At 42.8% G+C, this 26,587-nt stretch overlaps 1 protein-coding gene across 1 annotated transcript in view; it reads left to right on the top strand.

The window, feature by feature from the left end:
- Positions 1-1,844: 1,844 nt before the first annotated feature.
- dcaf12 (DDB1 and CUL4 associated factor 12) overlaps positions 1,845-26,587 on the top strand; it is a 49,553-nt gene continuing 24,810 nt past the window's right edge. Inside the window, exons 1-2 of the mRNA XM_084316760.1 lie at positions 1,845-2,233; positions 18,501-18,800. Of these exons, the coding sequence (XP_084172886.1) occupies positions 2,162-2,233; positions 18,501-18,800 (372 nt within the window). The 5' untranslated portion in view covers positions 1,845-2,161. The remainder of the gene's footprint in view (positions 2,234-18,500; positions 18,801-26,587) is intronic.

Genomic DNA, 26,587 nt, shown 5'->3' with positions numbered 1-26,587 from the left:
TATCAATGCATGAATCAGATGGCATCCAGAAAGTGCTCCTCTCCCTTTCTCCCACCAGACAGATACGATAAGATATTCCTTTATTGATCCCCAGGGACACTTAAAGAAGGACACATGCATTAGTGCCATGATATAATGTGAGACACTTGGACCGTGTGTCTCGTAATGAAACAGAATCTCTAGATGTCTTAATATGCCATGATATAATGTGAGACACTTGGACCGTATGTCTCTCGTAATGAATCAGAGAATCTAGATGTCCATGATATAATGTGAGACACTTGGACTGTGTCTCGTAATGAATCAGATAATCTCTAGATGTCTTAATGCCATGATATAATGTGAGACTTGGACTGTGTGTCTCCTAATGAAACAGAATCTCTAGATGTCTTAATGCCATGATATAATGTGAGACTTGGACCGTGTGTCTTGTAATGAATCAGAATCTCTAGATGTCTTAATGCCATGATATACTGTGAGATACTTGGATCTTGTGTCTCTTAATTGTAATGAATCAGAATCTCTAGATGTCTTAATGCCATGCTATACTGTTCTTCTCCAGAAGCTAGTGTAATGTGATTTGGAATCATGTCCAGCTTCCTCCTGGATGTTTTAGGAAGTTCCACATGATAAAACATGCACATATTTTCAGTGGTGTGGCTGTTAACATTTTCCAGTGATTGTGCAGTGTCTTTTTTATCTTGATTTGAGCGTGGTCACTCATTGGCGGTGAGGGTCCACACAGGTTAGATTAGCATTGTGTTTTGTGACGCTGGTAATAATAATAATAATGATGGATTGGATTTATATAGCGCTCTTCTCTGACTGACTGTTGCTCTGACTCAGAGCGCTTCACAGAGTCCATTATTCGTTCATACACAGTCATACCGGTGGTGGTAAGCTACAATTGCAGCCAGAGCTGCCCTGAGGCAGACTCACGGAAGCGTGGCGAATAATCAACGCCTACGGCCCCTCCGACCACCACCAACATTCATTCACATGCATACACATTCATACGAGGCAAGTAGGTTAAGTGTCTTGCCCAAGGACACAACGGCAATGGGATGGACATGGGCTTGCCTTGAGCGGGATTCGAACCACCAACCCAACCAACTGGTGGGAATTCTGCTACTCTCTCTCTCGCCTCCCTTCAGCGTAGGTGTTGCTTTAGTTGTAGAAATGACAAGAACGGTGCCACAATGCCAAGAGGTGATTGTTCTCCACCTCATTGTCGCTCACAGCCAGAAGCTTCCAGGCGAACGGTCAGTCAGCAGAAAAAAAAGGAAAACCCGGCGGCAACTGAATTGGTGCCTTATTTTTGCAGCCTAAGCTAATTGACAATGAGAGGAGTAGATGAACTCACGAAGCGACACGCAGACTCTCGGCTGCATATTTCCCCTGCCAATCTCACCTGACCCCTAAGGACCCCTGTAATAATAACCAGCCATCTCTGTGGTTTCACATTTCTATCCTTGACCCAGTTGTACGCCATCAGCGGCACTTTTCATTATGAACCGTCCCCTCATTTGTATTTGTTTTATAATTTTGTAATAATACTTAAATCAGGATGAAATATGTGTATATGAGCACTTTACACTTTCTCCGTGCATCCACACAACATGGGAGAATAATACATTCTTACCCCCTTTTTCTGGGTCTAATTGTGAGGAGGAAACAAAGAGAAAAGTCACATGGATGGGGAATCAAAGGCACCAAATCGTAGCTATGATGACGTCAATCGGCGGCTAAGGTGAGCGAGCGCGTCTCTGCGCATGCGCGCTGCACATTCGACCTTGTTTGTGTTGATCAGTTTGATCAGAGTGCGGCTGCGCGGCGCGGCTGAATGTTGTTACCGTTGCCGCTGACGCGACGACGCTGGAAAGAAAGGGAATCGGGAGAGAAACGGTTGGGAGAGAGAGAGAGGAGCCTCTGCTCCTGTTAGCCCAAACTGAATCGATTCGCTGGGTTTAGTTGATGTGAATCTAACGTTATAGCCACCCGCCGAGCGACTACTAGTCGACCACGCCGTGTTTTTCATGTGATCGCCCTTCCTGCTGCTAGCCGAGCGACAACACGGCTCATCGCCATTATATGATCATCCAGTGTCCAGTGTCGCTGCTGTTCCACTCCATGTGGGTGAGGGACCTGTGTGTGTCCGATTATGGCGAGAAAGACAGTTAGCAGGAAAAGGAAGGCAGGAGGAGTCGCAGAGCCCAACAAGGACCAACAACAGGTAGGCGTTTTACTAGCTAACATGATCCCAAAGGTTTAGCATGCTGGCTAACTCAACGGTCGGTTGAATGATAGCTATCGTTAGCGAACGTTAAGCTAGCTAACCCTAGCTAAATGTTAGCCAGCTGCGATGTTAGCTAGATAGCATTATTACCAATGTATTTACTTGCTATTGAACTTATTAAACTCACGGCACACGGACGGACTTAACGCATTTTCTTCACCAACACATTCACAAACCTACCATTAGGAAGAGACTGTTTCGCTATAACTGTTAGTTATTATCCACAACGTTAACATTACTAGCTAGATTACATGTAACGTCAACGTTACCTAGCAGGCGAAGTGGAACCCAACCGTTGACAAGCTAACGGTACATTAGAGTTGATGCTGATGAAACCTCCATGTTAAAGTAACAATATAGTCAAGTTGACGTTATAAATGAATGCCAGGATTATTCTTAACGGTACAATCAGGTTTTACACCAACGGGCCTAACATTTCTGGAGGCCACGGATCCTTTTGTCGTTTAATTTGAACAAGACGACACCGTGCACGTTAAAGGGGAATATAACCCATGTATGGCCATTATTCACATGCATGGCCGATGACAGTTCAATCAATATTTGTGAACATGAGCTACACTCTCAAAACAAGAGAAGTAAGAATCAAACTTGGGTATTTCATCAAGTATGACACCTGGAGCTTGACAATGAATGCAAGACTAATTTTGTGGACTCACATAATCGTTGTTTGGGGTTTTATACAAAAGGTCTAGACACTGGGGTGTCTACTGTAGAGGTCCAAACACTCGCCTACCACCAAATGGACTCAGGTTTAATTCCCAGCAGTGGTCAAGTCCTGGTGGTTGCAATAGTGACTCCTACTGGTCAGGGGAGATGGCATGAACCTACACGTGCAATACTCTCTCCAGGGGAGACATGCTGTAGTCACTCACACCCTCCCCAGACCGACAGTAGGGTAGTCTACTCTACACCATCCCAGACCGACAGTAGGGTAGAATAGCCTCCCCAGACCCATAGTGGGGTAGTCTACACCCTCCCCAGACCGACAGTAGGGTAGAATAGCCTCCCCAGACCCACAGTGGGGTAGTCTACACCCTCCCCAGACCGACAGTAGGGTAGACTATAGCCTCCCCAGACCCACAGTGGGGTGCGTGTTGCTTTTTAACAGCGGAGCAGTGCAAGAATGTGACAATTTGACCATGTGACCGCGGCAACGCGGGAGAGCGGCAGTGTGGAAATAGGCTGTCTCTAAGACAAACTCTAACCTTAACCAGCTCCTTAACAGCGCCTAAACTTAACCGTTCTAACCTTAACCAACTCCGAAACAATGCCTAACCTTAACCATGCCTAACCTTAACCTTAACCATAGAAAGAATATTGCCATTCTCTAAGACAAACTCTAACCTTAACCAGCTCCTTAACAGCGCCTAAACTTAACCGTTCTAACCTTAACCAACTCCGAAACAATGCCTAACCTTAACCTTAACCATGCCTAACCTTAACCGGCGAAAGAATACACGTTAAAAAGAAAAATCATGTTAAAAAAAAAATTGATGGGATTCGAACTCGTCAACAACGGACCGGAGGACCGCTGCACTGCCAGGTGAGCTGAGCGCCGAATGAAAATCATGGCGGATTAGGGCGGTTACATAATTCCGCGCAGTGCCGCAAGCTCTGCCGCTCCGCTCCGCGGCAGAGCTCCGCTGCGGTTGCCGCGCCTGCCGCGGGGCGTGTCGCAGCCAATCAGGGAAAACGCGGAAGCAACGGCAGCACTGCTCCGCTGTTATTAAGCAATAGGCCAGTGGGGTAGTCTACACCCTCCCCAGACCAACAGGGTCTGTTACACAACAGTGGTGTAGTGGTTAACACTGTCGCCTCACAGCAAGAAGGTCCAGGGTTCGAATCCCGCTTGGGGACCAGGTTTCCATGGTGCCAGTTACCCAGGTGGGGTATCTCCCAGGCCTTTCTGTGTGGAGTTTGCATGTTCTCCCTGTGCTCGCAAGGGTTTCCCCCCCGATAAGATAAAAAAAAACAATGGAAAAACATGCACAACAACAAGATCGCTAACGCTGTGGCGTCCTTGACGAAGACGGACAGGAGCACTTGGATTGGTCCCCTGGCGCGGCTCACGTTGTGCCTGTCTGCTCCCGGCTGCCCTTGGGGGGGAAGGACGAAGGGATGGGTTAATCGCAGATACGAATTGCATGCATGCATCGCATGTGTGCCAATTGATGACCTCGGAGCAGGTCCTAAATTATTATTATTATTATTATTATACCCTCTCCAGATCTTTATGCTACGGAGGTGTTTTTGTTTAGAAATGGTAATACAAAAAAAGCTTTATGGCATTGGTGATGTCAAACTACGTTAGTGGCAGGTAAAGGAGCAACAGGTTTTGCAGCACCGCCCAGGAGGCCTGGGTTGAAAAAAGTTAACACATCTTTTTGAGATCCCCCTAGCTGTATATTAAACCAGTCAAGTATTTTTTTTTCTCCCATCCCAATTTCGCTGTTTCCAATTCTCCCCTCCCCTGTCTTGAATGTTGCTCGCATATGCCCCCCACAGGTCGGTCATAGGGAGGATAGAAGCCTTGCATCACGTGTCCCCTCCGGTACACGAGGAGGCAGCCTAGGGCTGGGCGATATAACGATAACGATCGCGATAAATTATTTCCTCGAAATAAACATGAAACGTGGTCGCAAAATTTCGATATATCGATTTTCCAAGCTTGGATATGAGCACACGCACTAACAACCAGGGGAGGAAACTAACTTTTTGGCTTACCAGCCAACTGGCGAGCATCTGATTTTTTTTACCAGACAAACAGATTTTTTACCAGCCAAAAAAAATCGCTAATTGTGATAATTACTTCTTTGTATGTCTTCGTCTAAATTGATTTTCAATCATAGTAAAAATCACACAGTGTCTCTACTCTTTAAAATATTTATTACCATAAAACATTAATAAGTCTCTACTCTTCACAATATTAGCATACAACATGTATTAATCACACTGTCTCTACTCTACTCTTCAAAATATTAGGATATCACATATTAACATGAAAGAGGAACTATTCTGGACTGGGTTGGGCTGAACTAGGCAGTGAAAGATGCTGGGCTGGACTAGGTTGGACTGGGTTGGGCTGGTCTAGGTTGGACTGAGTTGGGCAGTGAAAGAACCAAGCATTTCACTGTAATGTAATAGCTAAATAAAACAACTTGACTTGTTACATTTGCACTCTGGTTGTATGCCAAATTTATTCTGGTTGTACTGTACTTGTGCTGTAAGATGACAATACATTGGAACCGAATCGACAACGCTAGGGGTTCAGCAGGTGTATTCTGAATGCCAAGTATGACAACATCACCGTTGTGAAGGGCATATGGGCGAGTGGTGATATGGGGGGAAACCCGGTAATAATAAAATGTCACTCGGCTGCATTTAAGCAAAGCCGCTCAGTATAGTCCACTATGTTGAACGCGCGTTATGGTAGCTTGTTACATGCTAGGTAGCTAGCCGGCTAATGCTGGTTGACTTGTCATTCTCATCCGACTCGAAGGAGACGCGTCGCATGCTGTTGTTCGCCCCCATGTCAGACCGCACTGATATCCGAAAGCGACGACTCTACATGCAATTATTTTCATCCACTGATGTGTTTTTGTCTAAGTTTGTCTACATTGTCAAGCCGGTGGCAGGAGTCTGTAGGTCCGCGCGCAGTGATCTGTCCACTTCCCCTAGATGGGCGGCATCTTCTAGAAAATGAGTGTTCATTGGAGGAGCTTAGAGCGCATCTGTACAACGATGATGTTCATTGGTTATGGTTGGATTATTATGAGGCGCAAATGGGAGGAATCAAGGGGGGAGTCGGAGTTCGGCTTGTGCCAGTGAGCGAATCAGCAGATTGCAGAATGATTTTTTTGTTTTGTCTTGTAATTACTAGTACTCGCCAGACTGGCGAGTGCTCTTCATGAATTACTCTCCAAACGTAAAAAATACTCTCATTTGGCGAGTAAAGTGGCCTAATTTCCTCCCCTGCTAACAACCAATCGGTGAAGGAGATGGCCGACAGCGAAGGAGACCCGCTACCTCTGCCTCTGGGTAGTAAACAAGGCTGGCTAGGATAATTAGCTTGCACGCCGCTATTTTATAGTTTACATACCAAGTGGGTGTGTGGCGTGAATTCTGAGGCCACGGTTAGAGTAGTGTGGGGTATGCGGTGGACGTCGTTGCAATGTATTGGGGTGGAGTATTTTATGGGGATAGTTAGTACATTGTCATGGGATACACCGCTTGCTCTGGCTAACTGCTAACGTGCGCGGACTGATGACGACATCAACTCGAGACATTCGCAGCAGCAGAACAAGTCTATTAATAGCCCGTCCAACGGCGCCGGGCATAAGAAGTTAATTAAACTTGACAGAAATTATATCGACGATAATTATCGATATCGAGTTATATGAAAATAATTTTATCTTGATAACGTTTTTGGCCATATCGCCCAGCCCTAAGGCAGCCTGTCGCATTTTTTCACCTGCCAGCGCGGACTCATTGGCGAGGTGTAACGTGTGGGAGGCTCACACTACCCCCGCTATTTCCTGTCTCTGATGTGCAGGCGTCCCTCAACCGACCTGTAGGAGTCGCTGTCCACAACGTCCAGATTTCCATGTAGAATCCGGACCTTGTAGACTGACATAATTCTGTGCATAGTTTAGTCTACACAGGTCATATTTCAAATAATCAAAATCTTACTTCATTCATCTTAAACATTCTTGATTTGGGGGATTGGTAGTTCCCATGAAATCTGAAGTTGTTCAAACGACAACAGCGATCCACCTTGAATTAAATCACACAGCCGAGTGAAACCTTGTTGGCTACTTAATTCATTAATCCAATCCACTTTATTTATAGAGTACATTTAAAAACAAAGTTTACCAAAGTGCTGTACAAGTCCCACAACATAAGAAAAGAAAAGAATCTTAGCCGCGAGCTAAGCTACCTAACGTTAGCCGCAAGCTAACCGTGGAAACGCTCCAGCGAAGTGATTCCATGACACCAGTTCCATTAGTGGGGAAGGGGGCAGGGAACAAATTTAACTTTTTGTCTTACCAGCCAATGTGGCTGGTAGATTAAAAAAACTACCAACCTGGCAGATTTTTTACCAGCCAAAAATTATAAATAGCTTTTTAGTATGTCGCCATGTGTTATTATTACTTTTTTTTTTATCCACTTTTTCTCCCATTTTTTTCTATATTTTCTCCCATCCCAATTTCGTATCATCCAATTCAACCCTCCCCTGTCACGAACGCTGTTTCTTGCCTCCCACAAGCCGGCTGCAATGTGGACTAAGTCATACATGGCACAAGTCCCCTCCGGTACTTGAGGTAACAGCAGTCGCATCTTTTCACCTGCGCAGCTCGATCTCTCAGTGGCGAGGAGTAACGCGTGGGAGGCTCACGCTGCCCCTGACACTTCCTGATTCTACTGCGCAGGCGCACCAACCGACCTGTAGGAGTCGCTGTCCACAACGCCCGATCCCCACCCATCAGTTTCCCACCCCCTAATACGGCCAATGTGTATGAACGACCAGCTAAACTGAAAACAATGTGGAGTTCTGGGCTCGAACAGGCAAGCCCAGCGTATCCGTCATTCGTGGCGAGCGCCTTGCCCACTACGCCCACTACACCACCCATCGACTTCCACCCGCTCACTCTGCCAATTGAGCCAGTATGACGGCCGGCCCAAGCCGGAGGCAACGCTGAGTCGCTGACAGCCGGATTTGAACCCGGTGTCTCTTGCGTTGGTGACGAGCACAATGTCCACTGCGCCACCCAACCGCCATTTCAATTTTTTTTTATATTTAATACAAATTTGGAGAAAAAATATCCACTAAACTGTTCAATAGATTACTGAAAATCGCATAGCAGCATCTCTACATGCATTGCATATTTGCATACATATATGTGCAAAAGTGACAACCAGCACCAGGAATCCCAAGTCAGCATCTTGATATTCTGTCAAGACACATCAATGCTTTCTGTGTATCCTGTAGCTATTGGGTGTCAAGTTACCATATATTAGCCCACGAGTGGTTCAACCTATTTGTGACATCACACACGCAACTCCGATTTCACACTCGGTTGGGGAGGGGGGTAAGGCGGATAAGGACGCACAATGCTACTCCATGCTACTCGGAAGTGTGTGTGATCTCTATCCAGAAATAATTGCGGCTATTTCTTCCCAATACCAGTGATGTCGAGGCCCAGGGCCTTGACCTCTGGCTGCCGGCGAGATTTTGAACAGCTGCTACCCATGCCAACATGTTACATTTCAAAGGACTGCTGTCTGATAGATGTCCTGCATGTGCCTGGATGAGCCCGTCGGCGACAGTGGCTCAGGAGATAGAGCAGTAGTCAAAAGGTTCCCAGTTCAATTTCTGCTCCTCCCGGGAAGCATGTCAATGTGTCCTTGAGCAAGACACTTAACCCCTAATTGTAACAAAATTGTAAAGCGCTTTGGATAAAAGCGCTATATAAATGCACCATTTACCATTAGGGTCTGAACGAAAGGTAAACACCAATGGTTTACGCCAGGGGATCAAACGTTTGCATTTTTTTATGATTAATTTTACAATGAGGATGTAAATGATCAAACGGACAGCTCTGCTATCTAAGTTTGCATTGTGCTGCTTAACCTGTTGAGCCCTAGCATATTAAAAAAAAATCGCCTAAAAGTAAGTACTTAACAAAAAAAAAAGATTCCTCCACTTCTACAAGGTCCATTTGCATGTTCTTGGTATATATGGACCTCAGGGAACATATTCCCAGTGTCAGAAATAGTGTCCGTTACTATGCTTGAGTAAATTGTAACGAAGCAAAGGAGAATATCAATTATTTTTAAAATGTCCATCTTTGACAGTGAATAACACCATGCTAACATTGACCAGATGTGAAAAATGGCCACTGAGCTCATTCAGCACCTTCTTGAGATCACGTGTACAAACAATCTAAGCAAATGAATAAAGGGCAGATGATTTACAGGGTTTTTTGTATACAGTACTGAATTTTGCCACCTGGACGCATGCAATTTCAAATATGAATATTGAATATCAGGCCTATAAATGACCTTATTATGGCCAAGTCATCCATCTATGGATCGGGCCAAATCTCCTCTTTCCAATGGAAAAATCTGGATTTAGTACCACCAGGCGCCCGTAACAGGGCAGGAAAGACCGTGAATGAAATCTACTGTAAGTACAGTTACTTTTTATAATGTAAATAGCTCCGCCATTTTTCATCAGATTAATTCCCCCCCTAGACATTCACAGAAAGGTAAAGAAACGAACTACGTTCTATTTTATGGCAATAACGTTCAGGTTTGTTTGACTCATGAGATATAATCACTAGGGCTGTCTTAAATACTTCGAAGCTTCGTTCGATGGCACAAGCTTCGAACATAAAAAAAAACGAAGTTAAAAAAAGTAAATTTTTTCCCAAAATGTTTTACTTCGATTTTTGTGTGTGCGCGTGCGCATGGGGCCATTGGGTGGGGCCGGGGGACAAATACACTGGATGAAAGTAACCCAGCTCAGCACCGCCCAAATTATATCATCACTATTGCCTGTTTGAAGGATATCATCCTCAAACACATATACACCTACATGCCTTGTAGAATTCCACACATAAGAAAGAAAGATACTGGGATGAATAAACAAAATAGGAAGTAAAATGTAGAAATTCATGCAATGCATAAATAAATATGAATCTCCATATATGAAACAGAACATTTAGATAAGGTGCTACTGAGATGTTTTGGTGAGTTCTTTTTGTGGAAGTAGCCCTTCTTAAAAATGCATGAACATTCACTGATAATTGGTCTGTAGTGGAGTCTACAAGGTCTACATTGCCGTACCATGTAGAATCCGGACCTTGTAGACTGACATAATTCTGTGCATAGTTTAGTCTACACAGGTCATATTTCAAATAATCAAAATCTTACTTCATTCATCTTAAACATTCTTGATTTGGGGGATTGGTAGTTCCCATGAAATCTGAAGTTGTTCAAACGACAACAGCGATCCACCTTGAATTAAATCACACAGCCGAGTGAAACCTTGTTGGCTACTTAATTCATTAATCCAATCCACTTTATTTATAGAGTACATTTAAAAACAACAAAGTTTACCAAAGTGCTGTACAAGTCCCACAACATAAGAAAAGAAAAAAATCTTAGCCGCGAGCTAAGCTACCTAACGTTAGCCGCAAGCTAACCGTGGAAACGCTCCAGCGAAGTGATTCCATGACACCAGTTCCATTAGTGGGGAAGGGGGCAGGGAACAAATTTAACTTTTTGTCTTACCAGCCAATGTGGCTGGTAGATTAAAAAAACTACCAACCTGGCAGATTTTTTACCAGCCAAAAATTATAAATAGCTTTTTAGTATGTCGCCATGTGTTATTATTACTTTTTTTTTATCCACTTTTTCTCCCATTTTTTTCTATATTTTCTCCCATCCCAATTTCGTATCATCCAATTCAACCCTCCCCTGTCACGAACGCTGTTTCTTGCCTCCCACAAGCCGGCTGCAATGTGGACTAAGTCATACATAGCACAAGTCCCCTCCGGTACTTGAGGTAACAGCAGTCGCATCTTTTCACCTGCGCAGCTCGATCTCTCAGTGGCGAGGAGTAACGCGTGGGAGGCTCACGCTGCCCCTGACACTTCCTGATTCTACTGCGCAGGTGCACCAACCGACCTGTAGGAGTCGCTGTCCACAACGCCCGATCCCCACCCATCAGTTTCCCACCCCCTAATACGGCCAATGTGTATGAACGACCAGCTAAACTGAAAGCAATGTGGAGTTCTGGGCTCGAACAGGCAAGCCCAGCGTATCCGTCATTCGTGGCGAGCGCCTTGCCCACTACGCCACGTAGCCGCCCCATGTGTTATTATTACTATATATAGGGCTATACACTAACCTTTTTCCCCAGGAGCACATGTGCTCCTAAATAAAAATAAAAATTAGGAGCACACAAATACATTTAGGAGCACAGTGAAAATGTTTCAAGTAAAGAGTTTATTAACAAACTATTTATTGCATGCATATTATACTGTGCGTGTGCATACTAAGGGACACACAGCTGTGCAAATAGCACATACCACCAAAATCACACATTGGCCCATGCCTACTAGATGCAAAGGATATCGGTTGTCAAGCTGCTTTTGTATGTTGTAGTGTTGTCACGATACCAACATTTTGATACAGATAGGAAAGGTAATTGAATATATTATTAGATGACAGAACACGAAAAATTCTTTATACAATTTATACAAATTCTTTATACAATTATAGCAATTATCAAATCTCTTAACTTGGAATATACCTGTACACCCCTCTGTATTACTGCTGAATGATGTTTTTGAGTGTGCAGCAGGGTTAGAAATTAACATTTTTTTTCAAGGGCTTTTTTTGCCCCCCTTAATTGATTTTCGGGGGCTTTTTTTTGTAATTTTTATGATGAAAATTAACATAAGGATTATAAAACATTGTTGACACTTTTTTTTACAGTCTTCGTCCCTATGTTTGATAATGTAATGTTAATGTCTCCATATATAGGGCTCTACGCTAACCTTTTTCCCAAGGAGCACATGTGCTCCTAAATAAAATGTTAATAAATAAAATCTAAATAAAAATTTAGGAGCACACAAAGAAATTTAGGAGCACAGTGAAAATTGTTCAAGTAACACAGAGTTTATTAACTATTTATCTCATGCATTATTATACTGTGCGTGTGCACACTATGAATTGAAAATGGGGGACCCTGATGTAAACAAGACGAAAGTCTTTCTCTGGTCTGCATCCCCTTAACTTGTGTGTATTGAGCTGTACTGTATTGTACCCATTCTGCAATCTGTTAATAAAGTTTTCAATCAATCAAACGCAAAGGATATCGGTTGTCAAGCTGCTTTTGTATGTTGTAGTGTTGTTATGATACCAACATTTTGACTTTGATACAGATAGGAAAGGTAATGGAATATATTATTAGATGACAGAACATTGAAAATTCTTTATACAATTATTTAATTCATTATGAAATAGAAATTCCGTTTTTGGGTGGAACGTTTGTTGCAAGGAGGGAGGAGGCGGGGACCGCTGCGTGTTACACACAACACGGAGAAATGGTCTAGCTGCTTCGGTGCGTCGTTAACGTTAACGTCGGAAGAAATTCCCCACTAAGCCCTAAATTCAGAGCAGAGCAGTATCCTAATGACTTTTATGCTTCAGTCGATAAGGTGTTTTGCGAATTCTGTCAACATACCGTGGGGACTGGACCCGCAAAAACACGTGCGAATATCACTTCAAAAGCCATGTCAGCCGGATTCCTCTCTTTCTCCTCGTCTCTCTTTTGCTCAAAATGAAAATGAATGGGCTTCATGGCTGGCTGATTTTTTTGCGTTGTCTGATTCTGAATGTATAACTTGCCTAAGCCGGTACCGTGACTTTGTTTTCGGGCGCTACTGTGATTGGACGTTTATGCGCCTTGTGTAATGTGGGACTATTATAACAGCGGAGCTGTTTTGTAATCGTCACTCGTCTCGAGTAAATGATTTTTCCGGGTGGCGCACACACACATATTATTAGGGCCAAATACAAGGGAAATGCTCGCACTGTAGATCATATATATAATTATATATATAATTAGTAAACTGTCGGGGGCATTTTCTGCCCCCCTTAACTGATATTCGGGGGCATTTTGTCCATTTTCAAGGGCATTTTGCCCCGAGCCCCCGTTAATTTCGAACCCTGGACTGTGCAGTACATCCACAGCTAAAGAGATTGGTTTTATCGGGTATCACAGTGGCTAAAAAGCTGATAGCATCACGATGGTTCCAACCGGAAAAAATGTGCCGAAAGGTCTGGATTATTACATATCTCGATGTGATCTATCAAGAAATATCTACAGCAAGAATTTTGGGTCTCAATGAATCCAAAATGACATTGTGGTTAGAAGTGGTGGAGAAAATAAAAGCTAGCATATAATGGTAATGTCTGGTTAGGAGCGAGGGAAAATGGATGGATTATCCAATGGGGGGTCCGGGAGGGGGGGGGGGTACGAGCTAGAGCATATGTGTGTAGGTTTTTAGATAACGGGTATTAAGGGTATATCCTATATAAGACAATTAACTAAAATGTGATTTTATTGGATGTACACTGTCAACTAATGCTTGTATATCTTATCGTGTGTTGTCATGTTTGTTAAAAAATAATAAAAAAATAAAATACAAAATTCTTTATACAATTATTTAATTCATCATATCATTCATTCAGGAGAGAGATGTAGAGGGAGAGAGAGCGAGACACACACACACACACACACACACACAGATCGACAGAGACACAGAGACTATCAGCCCCCCTTCCCTCACTATGCCTCTGAGCGTTCCCAGTGACTGATGGCCTACAGTAGTTAGCATTAGCAGGTTAGCTTAGTTGGAGTACTCAGTTAGCAGATAACATTACAGCAGTTAAGGTTTTTAGCGCGATGTGGGTATACAGGACTGGCGAGGATGCAAAGCATGTTAGACAATTGGAACCGCTGCTTGTGGAGTTTTCGTTGCACATAGAAGCAGCGTGACTCGAGATGAGTTGTTACAGAGCTGGTCCGCGCTGCTCCACGTCTGGGCATAACAAAAAATATTGATTGGTTCCTGTTGGTTGTCAGTTAAGGCCATGGGTAGGTAGGGAATTTATTTTATTTTTTATTAAAAAAAAATCCCACTGCGACTATCGATAGGGATTTTCTTTATTTAATTAAAATGTTCACAACAACATGGATGCATGTACTCTGCCAGCATGTTTAATATCCATAATACTAAAGGTTTGACTAAGATTTGCATGATTTTTTTTTTTTTTTTAAATAAATTGGGTCGCACCTAAATCGGCAGGGTCGGTCGGCAACCGGAACCAAACCATTATTTTTGTTAGGCCCTATTATGAAATGACAATTGCGCAGTTGACACTAGGGTTGTCTTAAATACTTCGAAGCTTCGTTCGATGGGCATGGGATTCGAATATGAAAATAAAATTCGAATATATATATATTTTTTAATGTATTTTCTTTTTTGTGTGTGTGCAAAATCAACTCAGCCTCTCTTTGTTAACTACAATAAGCAATGCTGTTTGTTATTTAAGATGAGGTTGGACTCGGCACTGACAGATTTGTGTTCATTGTGCTGCTTTTATAAAGCCTCAAATGACGGCTTACAATATTTCATGAAAGCAAAGTGTTTAGTTTGTCTAAGATTTAAAAAGGTTTAAACTTTACAGCACTGACAAAGTTGAACAAAGTGCTGTACAAGTCCCACAACATAAAAAACTATTTATTTATAATCTTTAAAAAAATAATTTATGTCGAAGCTTCGAATTAAAATCGAATCTCGGCCCGAAGCTTCGAATTCCAAAAAGAAAATTCGAAGGTCAGCCCTAGTTGACACGCAAGGCGATAACTTGCACGCTGTGCTCCTAAATGATTTTTTCCGGTTCGCACAAATCAATTTTTAGCTGCAAATGTGAGTGAAATGCTCGCACTGTATAGCCCTGATATAATACACTCAGATATGCTCATATGGCTCCCAATTTCTTTTACACGCCAGAGTGGCTGAGTAGCCTCCGTAATTTACCAGCCAAAGAGGAAATCTACACGCCATTGCCGTTTGGCGTGCTTATTTTGTTCCCTCCCGGGGGTATATTGACGAGGCTTGCCAACAGCGGTTCAAAGATAACTTCACATTTATTGGCTGTTCATTTATATTATATCATCAGGGCTTCTCCAGGTTCCAACGCCGTGTTACTATGTTGACTATTTATGTCCTTGTGTGACGTAATTTCAAATACGGCTACCAAGATGCCCAAAAAGCAAAAGCGCGTCAAGTCGATTAGGTACCATGCAGTTAAAAGCGGCATAACCGAATACTTCATAATGTTTCATGCAATTAAAAAGTTAATATATATTTAGTACACATGATTTATTTATTTTAAATAACACTGACTTTTACCTTCTTTTTTTTTTTTAAGTCTAGTGCTGGTTGAGCATATTCATACTTTATGTTGATGGCCTTTGTCTATAATGTGGCCACAAAAATAGAAAGGTTTAATTATTTTGTTTGTTTTGTACTAAGTTAATACTTAAGTATTAATACTTATGCTGATGTATGGTATTTTTGGTGTGTAAAAAAAACGAACCGAAAACCGTGACCCCCAAAACCGTGATACGAACCGAACCGTGGATTTTGTTGTAGTAGTTCCCAGTGACGACCGAATAGTAATTTGTTAAGTTTTGTCCCTCCACGCCACGTTTAGGCTTCTGTATAAACCTGTTCCATTCTGAACAGTGGGACATGCCTCTGACCCTTCTGTGTTATTTCGCCCTCTGCACTGTGGCCTGTTGGCTTCTATTCTCATCACCAGTCAGCCAAGTAACACAGACCTCGCTCGAGGCGGCTTATTATATGGGTGTGTGAGGCGTGGGACGTGCGTGGAATGCGTATCGATCCGGCCCGACGTCTCGGAAGGTGTTCACGCCGCCATCCCCCTGTGACCCAGTTGTCTCCTTCAATCTGGGTCAGTGAGCTGGGAGTAATGGCTCCGGTCCTCCAGGGGGAGGGGCCTGCCTCACTCAGAAGGAAGGGGGGGTGGGGTGTGAGTGAGGAAGGGGCGGATGGGCTGTCAGATTGATGCACGGAATACAAGGAGTCCATGTCACGAGATGGAAGGATGGAGCGAGAACATGGCTCTAGTCTCAGACCAAAATGGTTGCATGTGCACTGTGCAGCCTTTTTGGGTTGATGTGCAAGTTGCAATTGTCTTGGTTGCGTTCGTGTAAGGGGTGAATGCTAGTAGTAATCTATTTAAGTAGTGTTGTCACGACACTAGGATTGCAAATTTTAAGCACGTTCCTGAATTGATCATTGATAACGATGACGGTCAATGAATTGATTAATTGTAACTAAAATACCAAATTTACCAAACGATAACAAATGTTTGTTACCTCAATCAAAAGATGTACCATTCCACTGACCGCTACAGTGTAATAAGAGACAGACAACAACAGTGTGATATTGATAGTAGATCGAGTAAATTTCAGTGTTTGAGTAAATCCTTAACGATCAATCAATCTTTGCTTAATTGTTAACAAACCTACATGCAGTTTTGACTTTGATACCGATACCAGCCCAAGTATCACAGCACCGGTTCTAAAGCGATACCGCTGCAACAACCCAAAACACCAGGACGTAATGGCGTATAATATTAGATGACAGAACGTGGAAAATCTTTTATATTATATCTTTTTTTATACTTTATTGTGTCAATAAAGTCACTCTACATTTAAGAGTAAAACACATATACATAGTCACGCATACATGTATGCATACAATGTACATACATATGTAAATATATACGTATATTGTAAATCTTGACACTATTGGCATTAATGTCAAAATGTTACATGTAGGATCGGGTACCGTTCACATTTGAACCGATACCGGTACCATTTCCTGGAATGTGGTATCTGTACCCAATGGTACATTTTTTCTGTACTTAACACACTCTATATACTCAAAATAATTTTGTTTCGGTTGTAAAAGAGTCCAAGCGTCTCAATTTCAACATTGCTTTTTATTTAGAACATTTAGTTATTTGTAGTATGCTACCCTACGCACGATCATGTATTGTGTTTTTAAATATCAACATTATCTGACCATCTCAGTAAATACTATCAAACTCTTCTGACCTCATCTAATCTATCCACTTTTTTCTAATTTTTCTATTTTTCTCCCATCCCAATTTTGCCTAGCCAATTCTCCCTTCAATTCTCCCCTCCCCTGTCTCGAACGTTGCTAGACCATGCCTCCCACTGGTCGGCTGCAGTGAGGACCAAGCCTTGCATCACGTGTCCCCTCCGGTACACGAGGAGGCAGCTGTCGCATCTTTTCACCTGAACAGCGCAATCTCTCAGTGGCGAGGAGTAACGCGTGGGAGGCTCACGCTGCCCCTGTCACTTCCTGATTCTGCTGTACAGGCGCACCAACCGACATGTAGGAGTCACTGTCCACAACGTCCAATCCCCACCCACCAGCTTTCCCACCCCTAACACTGCCAATTGTGTTAGTATGAACGACCAGCCAAGCTGGTAGCAACGCAGAGAGCTGGGCACGAACCCAGCATCTCTTGCGTTAGTGGCGAGCGCCTTGCCCACTGCGCCACTTAGCCGCCCATGACAAGGCTCCGTCTTGCCTAATAATATTACACTCTGAAATTTGGTACCGATTGATCTGGCGTGAATCGGTAGTACCGATGTAATTCGGTCGGTACCCTTAAAAGTACAGTGTTCGGTACCCAACCCTAGTTGCATGTAGATTAGGGATGCCCCGATCGAGCGATCGATATCGGCCGATATTCACAAATAGCTGGATCGGGTATTTTATTTTTTTTATAATATAATAAGAAATAAAATAAGAAATAACAATTCAGTACATTTATATCTGTGTTAATTTGTTACATTTAGTTTCACTAAGTTAGGAAAGTAATGTTTTAAGTCAAGCCTGATGTTGCCTTGCGCAAAAGAATGATCCCAGTCTCTTCCACACAGTGAGGCATACAGTTTATTAATTTAACGATGGGTATTTACATTTAGTCATTTAGTTGACTACTCTTTTATCCAAAGCGACTTACAAGTTATGTACAACAAGTCATCAGGAAGGGAACAACTCTTATCAGCTAGGGGTGTTACGATTCTACCTCACTTCGATTCGATTACGATTCTTCAGGCAACGATTCAATGCATCATGAAATCTCTTCATTTGACCACGATTCGATACATTTTCGAATAATTTTCTATCAGTTAATTACCCAAACATTTTTGAATACACAAATGTGGCTGGGGGAACTGATTCACTCAGCATGAATGGACTATAGGTCAATAAAAACAAGACGCACAAAAAAAACTATTCTAACATATTCAAATCGATGCATCGACAGTAAGGTTAGTAGTTAGGGTTAGATTTATTTAGATTTTTTTTGAATCTCTAACAACCAAAACCGGCAGTGTATCGGCCGATATGGCTCATAGAAGATCCGTTATCGGTGGCAAAAAACGTGATCGGGGCATCCCTAATGTAGATGTCAATACAATGTCAACACAAAGCATAGGTTTTATGTTTCATGGATGTTCTCTCTCTCCCTCCAGGTGGGCTGGTGTCAGTCGGCACACAAGCGGAGCCGCGGCTCCTCGTCGGCGTCGTCATCGCGCCACGCGCAGCAGTGGTGGCGCAGCCGGCGCTCCGTGGTGTTCGCCCTGCAGGGCCGTGAGTTCCGGCCCCAGCTGCAGCACGAGTGGCGCCTCCAGCGGAGCCTGCGGGGCTTTGCGGCGGGGAGGCTGCCGGGCATCCTGAGGGAGAGGGAGTTCTCACTGGGGCGCCTCAACAAGGTGTTCGCCTCGCAGTGGCTCAACCACCGCCAGGTGGTCTGCGGCACCAAGTGCAACACGGTGAGACCTGCCATGTCCGCTTTCATTCATTGTGCTAAGCTAGGCTAACGTGCAGCCAGATAGCTTTCTACTGAATGTTCTTTTAAGACACCCCTCAAGATTCAAGATTATTTAGTGTCATGTGCACAGTTAAACAGACAGTTTGCTGTACAATGAAAACCTTACTTTGCTCGTCCGCCCTTCACACAAAATCACACAGATCGCACAATAGAATGGAACAACTTAAATACAACCGAATGCTAAAAATTAGGATCTTTAACACTTTCAGTGCCCAGCAGGGGGCGCACATTTAGTGCTTGAATGCCCATCATCCACTTCAATGTTAACGTTAATATCGCCTAATCTATGTTTTAAATTATGGCTATGTGTCTAATCTGCCCGTCGCTTATCAATGACTCATTTTCCAGTCAACATTGTCGAAGCGGGTTGTTTTTTTATCGGTTCATTTCCGTTTTATAGCATTTTGAAAAGCCCTCGTTTTCAAGGGGGAAAAAAGATTCCATGATAATCGCCATGTACTGTAATATTCTAGAACGTTGTAATTTTTCGGCCTATTTATGAATCGTTTTCAAATAAACGCTAGATTATCGATAGTATATGTGTACGTGTGCACGCTGGTGCCGCGAGCAGAAAATCGATTCTCTCAGTTCCTGATCGCTCTTACAGTCAAACAGCCATATCACATTATAGGGGAAAAGCTTATATCTCCGTGAAAACAGGTCTGATTATCCTAAGACTGGTAAAATAGATTCCTTACCTGAGATCAGATGGTATCCAAATGGATTATTCCAATTCCTGATCGCCATTCCAAAAATCGATCCTTTTATTGATCCCACGCGTATACTGTAAAACACATATTACATGCTGTGCTGAGGGTCCAGAATGAATCTGATACGCTCCGGTTACATGCGTGAGAAGTAAAATGTGGATTCCGGAGTTTTTTTTTTCTCATCCATTTTCATTGAGTCCAATCCAAAATGGTGCATTACCACCTGGGAGACGATAGGGGGTGCTTTTTTCCACATCTGAGCGCCTGGCGGGGCAGGTTTACCAACGGTAGACTAGGTTGATGAAATATGAATTCAGATTGCTAATAAAAAAAATAAAACGAGAATTCTCGTGATGGGCATTCAAAGTGTTAATAATAAAAAAATTGTAGAAGATATATATACAAGACACAAGAGTGAGTAACATTAACATTATTGCACGTTACGTTCATAGTGTAGCTCATACCCTCATTTACAGCGACAAGCTTACAAAACGAGACACGGTTAACTGTAGATTCATATGTATAGGCACAATAAATAAGATCATGCTTTTAAATGCAGCAGAAGAAAGAAGAACCTTCAGCTTCAGAGTCAGTCAGAAGGCATTCCAGGTGTTGGAAGCATCAAAGGAAAAAGCTGTTTTTCCTAGTTCAGAGCAAACTGGAGGAGCCCTAAGAATCAACTAGTGTGACAGTGGCTCAGAAGGTAGAGCGGTCGTCTGGTAATCGGAAGGTTCCCGGTTCGATTACCGTTCCTCCCGGGCAGTGTGTCGAAGTGTCTCTTGAGCAAGACACTTGACTCCTAAACGCTCCCGATGAGCAGGTTGTCACCTTGCATGGTTGCCTCCGCTGTTGGTGTGTGAATATAAATGCATATAAACTGCGTTATATAAATGCACCATTTACCATTTGAATGCGTAGAATAGGTTCCAAAATTCCATTCCAACAGTTTCGAAATAAACCAATACCAATGATGGTTACGCCTTTCAACCAGAGAAGGGCACCCACCCTTTTCATAAAGAACACAGTGGTCGGCATCATAGGGGTCACCAGTAATGCATCTCAGGGCAGAATGGTGGACAGAGTCCAGCGGTTTAAGAGTTGAAGCTGCAGCATGTCAAATAAATCTCATTACCATAGTCCCAAGACTACTAGATAAGAAAACGGCTTCAACGATCCTCTTTCTACTAATCCCAGGAAAGCTGGATCTATTTCTGCACAGGAAGCCAATTTCCGGGCACAGCTGGGAAGCAAGAATATCCACTTAAATGAATGATGAACTTAAATGAAAATTTCTCATCGAGCCACAAGCCAGGATATTTATACTCGTGACTCTGCCGGCAGGTGTGTAATTGATCCATCTCTGGCCCGTCCTCTTTTCTTGATCCTCCGGTCGTGACCGTTGCTTCCCTCGGGACAAGCGGCGTGGAGGAAGGTTCTAGTGCGGTGGTTCTCGAGTGCCGTGGAGGAAGGTTCCAGTGCGGTGGTTCTCAAGCGGTGTGGAGGAAGGTTCTAGTGCTTTGGTTCTCAAGCGGTGTCGAGGAAGGTTCTAGTGCTTTGGTTCTCAAGCGCTGTGGAGGAAGGTTCTAGTGCGGTGGTTCTCAAGCGGTGTGGAGGAAGGTTCTAGTGCTTTGGTTCTCGAGCGGTGTGGAGGAAGGTTCTAGTGCGGTGGTTCTCAAGCGGTGCACCTGGTGAAGCAAGGCCAAGTAAAAACACATTTTGAGACAGAATACAGTCACAAATCGAATGTATTTGTATAGCCCAAAATAACAACGGATTGCTTCACAGATCAAGAAGAAACATGACAATAGATCCACAACAAAAAACACCGTAAAATCCACAATTGGATTTTAAAGACAAAGACTAATTATAAATGGCATACACACAATACTGAGTTTCTGCATTCCCTTATTCACAAGTCGTGAATAGAGGTCGACCGATTGATGAGCATAGGTGGGACGCTTTACAAACTATCATTATCGTTAGCAGTCACCGTTTAGCTTGGAGACTCCATACACAAAGTCACGGTAATGTCATTGTGTACCCCATTTATATGCTAATGAAAGTGTAACTTTATATAAGACTGCTTTATTCGTAAAGTATGAGCACGGGTGGAATAGAAAGCTTTATTGTCAAGTTTCAAGTTTCTTTAATAGTTGTCATACAGAAGTACAGAATACTTTTATACAAAATGCTTCTTACTGTTACGCTCCAGAGACTGTGCAAGACAAGATAAGTATGAAATAAAATAACATAGTAAAATTAGAAGTGAAAAAAATGAGGTCACAGTGTTCAGTTTAGACATATGTACAATGTTCGATGCAGAATAGACGTAACTGAGTTACCATATAATATACAATACTGTGCAGTGTACTAATATACAATACTATATAGTGCAAGGCAGAAATGGGATGAGGTGCAATTTAGGTACAATTTACAGTAGGTGTACGAGTTGTAGTGCAAATCCTTTATCAATAAATATAAAGTGTGTTTGTGTGATCTAAAATGTGGAGAGTGGGTGCTGCAGTGTGTTGTTTGTTTGAGTGAGTGTGTGGGTGTGTGTGCTGTGTGCATTTGATGGTTGTTGCATAGTGTTTATTGTTCGTTTAGCAGCCTGATGGCCTGGGGATAGAAGCTTCTTCTGAGTCTTTCTGTGCTCGCCTTAAGACTCCGGTATCGCTTCTCTTAGCCTTCCCCTTGCACCGCTTGTTGTAAATGTTCTGGAGGGTGGGAAGCCCCCCTCCAATTGTGCGTTCGGCTGAACGTGTCACTCTTTGTAGTCTGCTACGGTCTTGTGCAGTGCTATTCCCAAACCAGGAGGTGATGTTGCCGGTCAGGATGCTCTCTATTGTACATGAGTAGAAGTTCCTAAGGATCTTCTGACTGACTTGGAACTTCCTTAGGCGCCTGAGGAAGTAGAGGCCTTGTCGTGCCTTCTTCACAACACTGTCAATGTGTGTGGTCCGTGTCAAGTCCTCGGATATGTGGGCTCCGAGGTACTTGAAACTGTTCACTCTCTCAACCGGTGCCCCGTCGATGCTGAGGGGGCTGTAGTCCTTGACCCCCGGCCTCCTGAAGTCCACAATCATCTCTTTTGTTTTGCTGACGTTCAGGGAGAGGCAGTTCTCCTGACACCACTGTGACAGGTTCTCTACCTCTTCCAGGTAGGCCCTTTCGTCGTTGGCAGAGATCAGGCCCACCACTACTGTGTCATCAGCAAATTTGATGATGGTGGTGTTGTTCCGCTGTGCTACGCAGTCATGTGTGTACAGGGAGTAGAGGAGGGGGCTCAGAACACAGCCCTGGGGGGCCCCTATGTTGAGCGTGATGGATGAGGAGGTGCAGTTGCCTGCTCTTACCACCTGGGGTCTGCCCGTCAGGAAGTCCAAGACCCACTGGCAGAGGTCATAGTTCAAGCCCAGTTCCCTGAGCTTGGCTATGAGTTTGGAGGGGACTATGGTATTGAATGCTGAGCTGTAGTCGATGAACAGCATTCTCACATAGTTCCCCTGCCTCTTGTCCAGGTGTGATGCTGCTGTGTGCAGCACATGGGCTATGGCGTCCTCCGTGGACCTGTTGGGGCGATATGCAAATTGCAGAGGGTCCAGGTTGATGGGGAGGGAGGAACAGATGTAGCCCTTCACTAGCTTCTCAAAGCACTTCATGGCTATGGAGGTGAGGGCTACAGGGCGGTAGTCGTTGAGGCAAGCGGGCGTAGATTTTTTGGGTACAGGGATGATGGTGGACTTCTTCAGACAGGTGGGGATGACATAATGCAATGAAATTAGGAGTGCTACTCCTGATCAATGCAGTTATAATACAGGACAACTGCGATACATATTCATCCGTCCATACTACACATCGACATATCATTCACTCCATAGTACTACACATCATTCATTCCATAGTACACATATCATTCATTCCATAGTACGCATATCATTCATTCCATACTACACATATCATTCATTCCATACTACACATATCATTCATTCCATAGTACGCATATCATTCATTCCATAGTACGCATATCATTCACGCCATAGTACACATATCATTCATTCCATACTACACATATCATTCATTCCATACTACACATATCATTCATTCCATAGTACACATATCATTCATTCCATACTATACATCATTCATTCCATACTACACATATCATTCATTTCATAGTACACATATCATTCATTCCATACTACACATATCATTCATTCCATAATACACATATCATTCATTCCATAGTACACATATCATTCACTCCATACTACACACATCATTCACTCCATACTACACACATCATTCACTCCATACTACAATAAGTAAGGGATAATGTATAGCTACGAGGTCATCGTCGCAAAATAATTTACCGACACAGAGTTTAAAATACCGAGCCGCCTCGGCGAGGTGTTTTAAACATCCGTGAAGGTCAATTATTTTGCGATGATGACCGAGTATAGCTATACATTATCCCGCTTATTACATGGCTAACTTACTAACAATATACCTAATTAATTTTACAAAATCGACAAGACGAGATCAAATGCAGACGCAGTTGTTCTGTGGCTCCGTCAGCCCAAATAAAGTGATTATTATTATCGCCGGCAGCCCGGCAGGTGTGTCTAATTGCACTGAAACAGTGTGTGTCAGTGGGGCTTGATTACTCCAGCTGCGAAAAACAATAATCATCAGTGGTTATCGAAAAATAATTCACGCTGTCGGGGGCTATTGACCAATCACAATCAAGCATTTCGGCGAATGTTAAAACGCCATGGAATAATGGCTAATAATGTAATGGCTGGTTAAGAACGTAAATCAATATGGTGACTATGACTAGTTATTATGTTAACATATCCAAGTTGCTCAAGAAATTAACCATAGTAATAAACCCATATTTGAAGACCGGTCTTATTTTTTATTTTATCAATTATTTTTATTTTTTATTTTCATTTAACTCAACAACAACAATAATAATAATAATAATGACAAGATAATAATAAATAATAAATACAGACCAAAACCTAACTAATAAATACAAGATGCCAAGTAAAAAATAAAAACAACACAAAAGACATGAGACAATACAGACATCCCCCCCCCCCCCCCAGGCCCAACACCCCACCGGTCTATTTTTTCTATATTTACTATTGCTCTTTAAAGCAAAAGTTATTTCTTATCTGATTCCTCACTAAAGTAATCGATAGCTGCAGCTCTGCTGAAAGCATGCCGTCTCAGCTAGTAGCAACATGGCCGTCGGAACGGCCAGATCAGATCATTTGAGGGACACTTTGACTTTTAATGAAAATATCTGTGTGTGTGTGATTGACTCCTGATGATAATCTAAACAACTGTTAACATTAGGCTGAAGACACAGACTTTGGTAACTGCTGTACAAATGTGCAATAGACTTATTATTAAGTTTTTCAATGTAACATTAGACTACATCTGTCCCGAGGTACGATTGGAACACCCGTTTATACAACAAGGCTGACAAGTGGCATTCAAGTGATATCTGACCTGTTTTCAGTTTATTTCTCCACCACAAAGGTTTCTAAAACTCACGTATATATAATGCTGGCAGGCAGGGAGGAAAAGATTAGGAAACCATTCACTGATGCTTTTCTTTAATCCAGCCACGTAACTCTATCCATTCATGAAATGAAATCGCACACTTTATGATCCTGCTCCTCACCCGGGAATATCCATCACCAGCAGTGTTAATGGTTTGTAAGAGTGCCGTTTAACAATGTATCGCTAACACACGTTAACGGTGTAATCATCCTGCCCAGTCAGGAGCCGCAGAGCAGCAAGGCGCCGCCCCCTGAGAACATATTCCAACAGTACAGTCCAGCAGATCACACGTCTCCACACATCATACAAGCTGCCTATCCCCATCAAGCAGAGCTTGAGCCTCCACAGCTTCAAGAGAAGGGTCAGGAAGTGGCTCATGGACAGAATAGAGGAATAGCCCCCTATACTTTGAATGGGTTTCAGTTTTTAGTTATTGTGTGATATAAAATTGTAGCTATAGGTTAGACTTCTAATGTTTTAAATGTATGTTTTGTGTCATTGTCATGTTTTTTGTGTGGCCTAACAGCCCTGGGACCATGACGGAAAATAAGGGTCTTACTCTTTCTCATGTTATCCTTTAAAGTTTGGATCCTTGTTGTGTGTTTTTAATCCATAAATAAAATAAAATAAAATCCAGATCTCAGTCAAGCGGACTTTACCACCTGCACAGTTTCCATGGTCTCTTATCGCCAGAAACATAATAACGCTACTACAGCCTCTCCGTGAGTACCTTTACAACCAAACGCAAGAGGCCAAGCCAGCTTCCAGTCTGGGTTTTTTTCTAAATAAAAGTCTAAAACACAGAAGATATTGAAAACTTTATTTCGCACATTAAAACGAATTGTTCCATGGTGAACACTTGGCTTCGGGTGATCATTATTGTAGCATAATAATAATTTTTCCTTAGGCCCTATTTAAAAATAACACTGTGCTGTTTCCTCTCACCAGGCTACCATACAACGCTATGGTAGATTATAATAGGACTAGTCATTGTTAAATCAAATCAAATTTATTTGTAAGGCCCGACAACACACGTTAATGTCCCCATGAGCCGGACACGTCTTTAAACAAGTCAAGAAGAAACATAACAATAAGTCAAGAACAAAACAAGAACACCATAAGGTCCAACACATTTTAAATAAATGCAAAATAAATGAATGAATGCAAACACTCCCAGACATACCCCACGCGAAGGTAAGGAAAAACTCACTAAAACCTAACGATAGGAAAAAATGCACCACAGGCAGTGTGGAGGAGAGAAACCTTAGAAGGGCCATTCAAGGGGGGATCTCCCTTCTTAGATGATAGTAGTGTTGCAGACTGACAGTTGGTAAGCATGCACTCATGTGTGTAGTGAAACACAGATGAGTGCATGCAATAGCAACTGAATGAAAAATTAAAGATAGAGCTGATAGCGATAGCAACTGAACATTTTGAAAGATTA

The sequence above is a fragment of the Notolepis coatsorum genome, assembly GCF_963971535.1.
Source record: "Notolepis coatsorum genome assembly, chromosome: 6".
NCBI lineage: Eukaryota > Metazoa > Chordata > Actinopteri > Aulopiformes > Paralepididae > Notolepis > Notolepis coatsorum.
The sequence above is the reverse complement of the archived record's forward strand: the minus strand, read 5'-3'. Positions and strand labels throughout refer to the sequence as shown.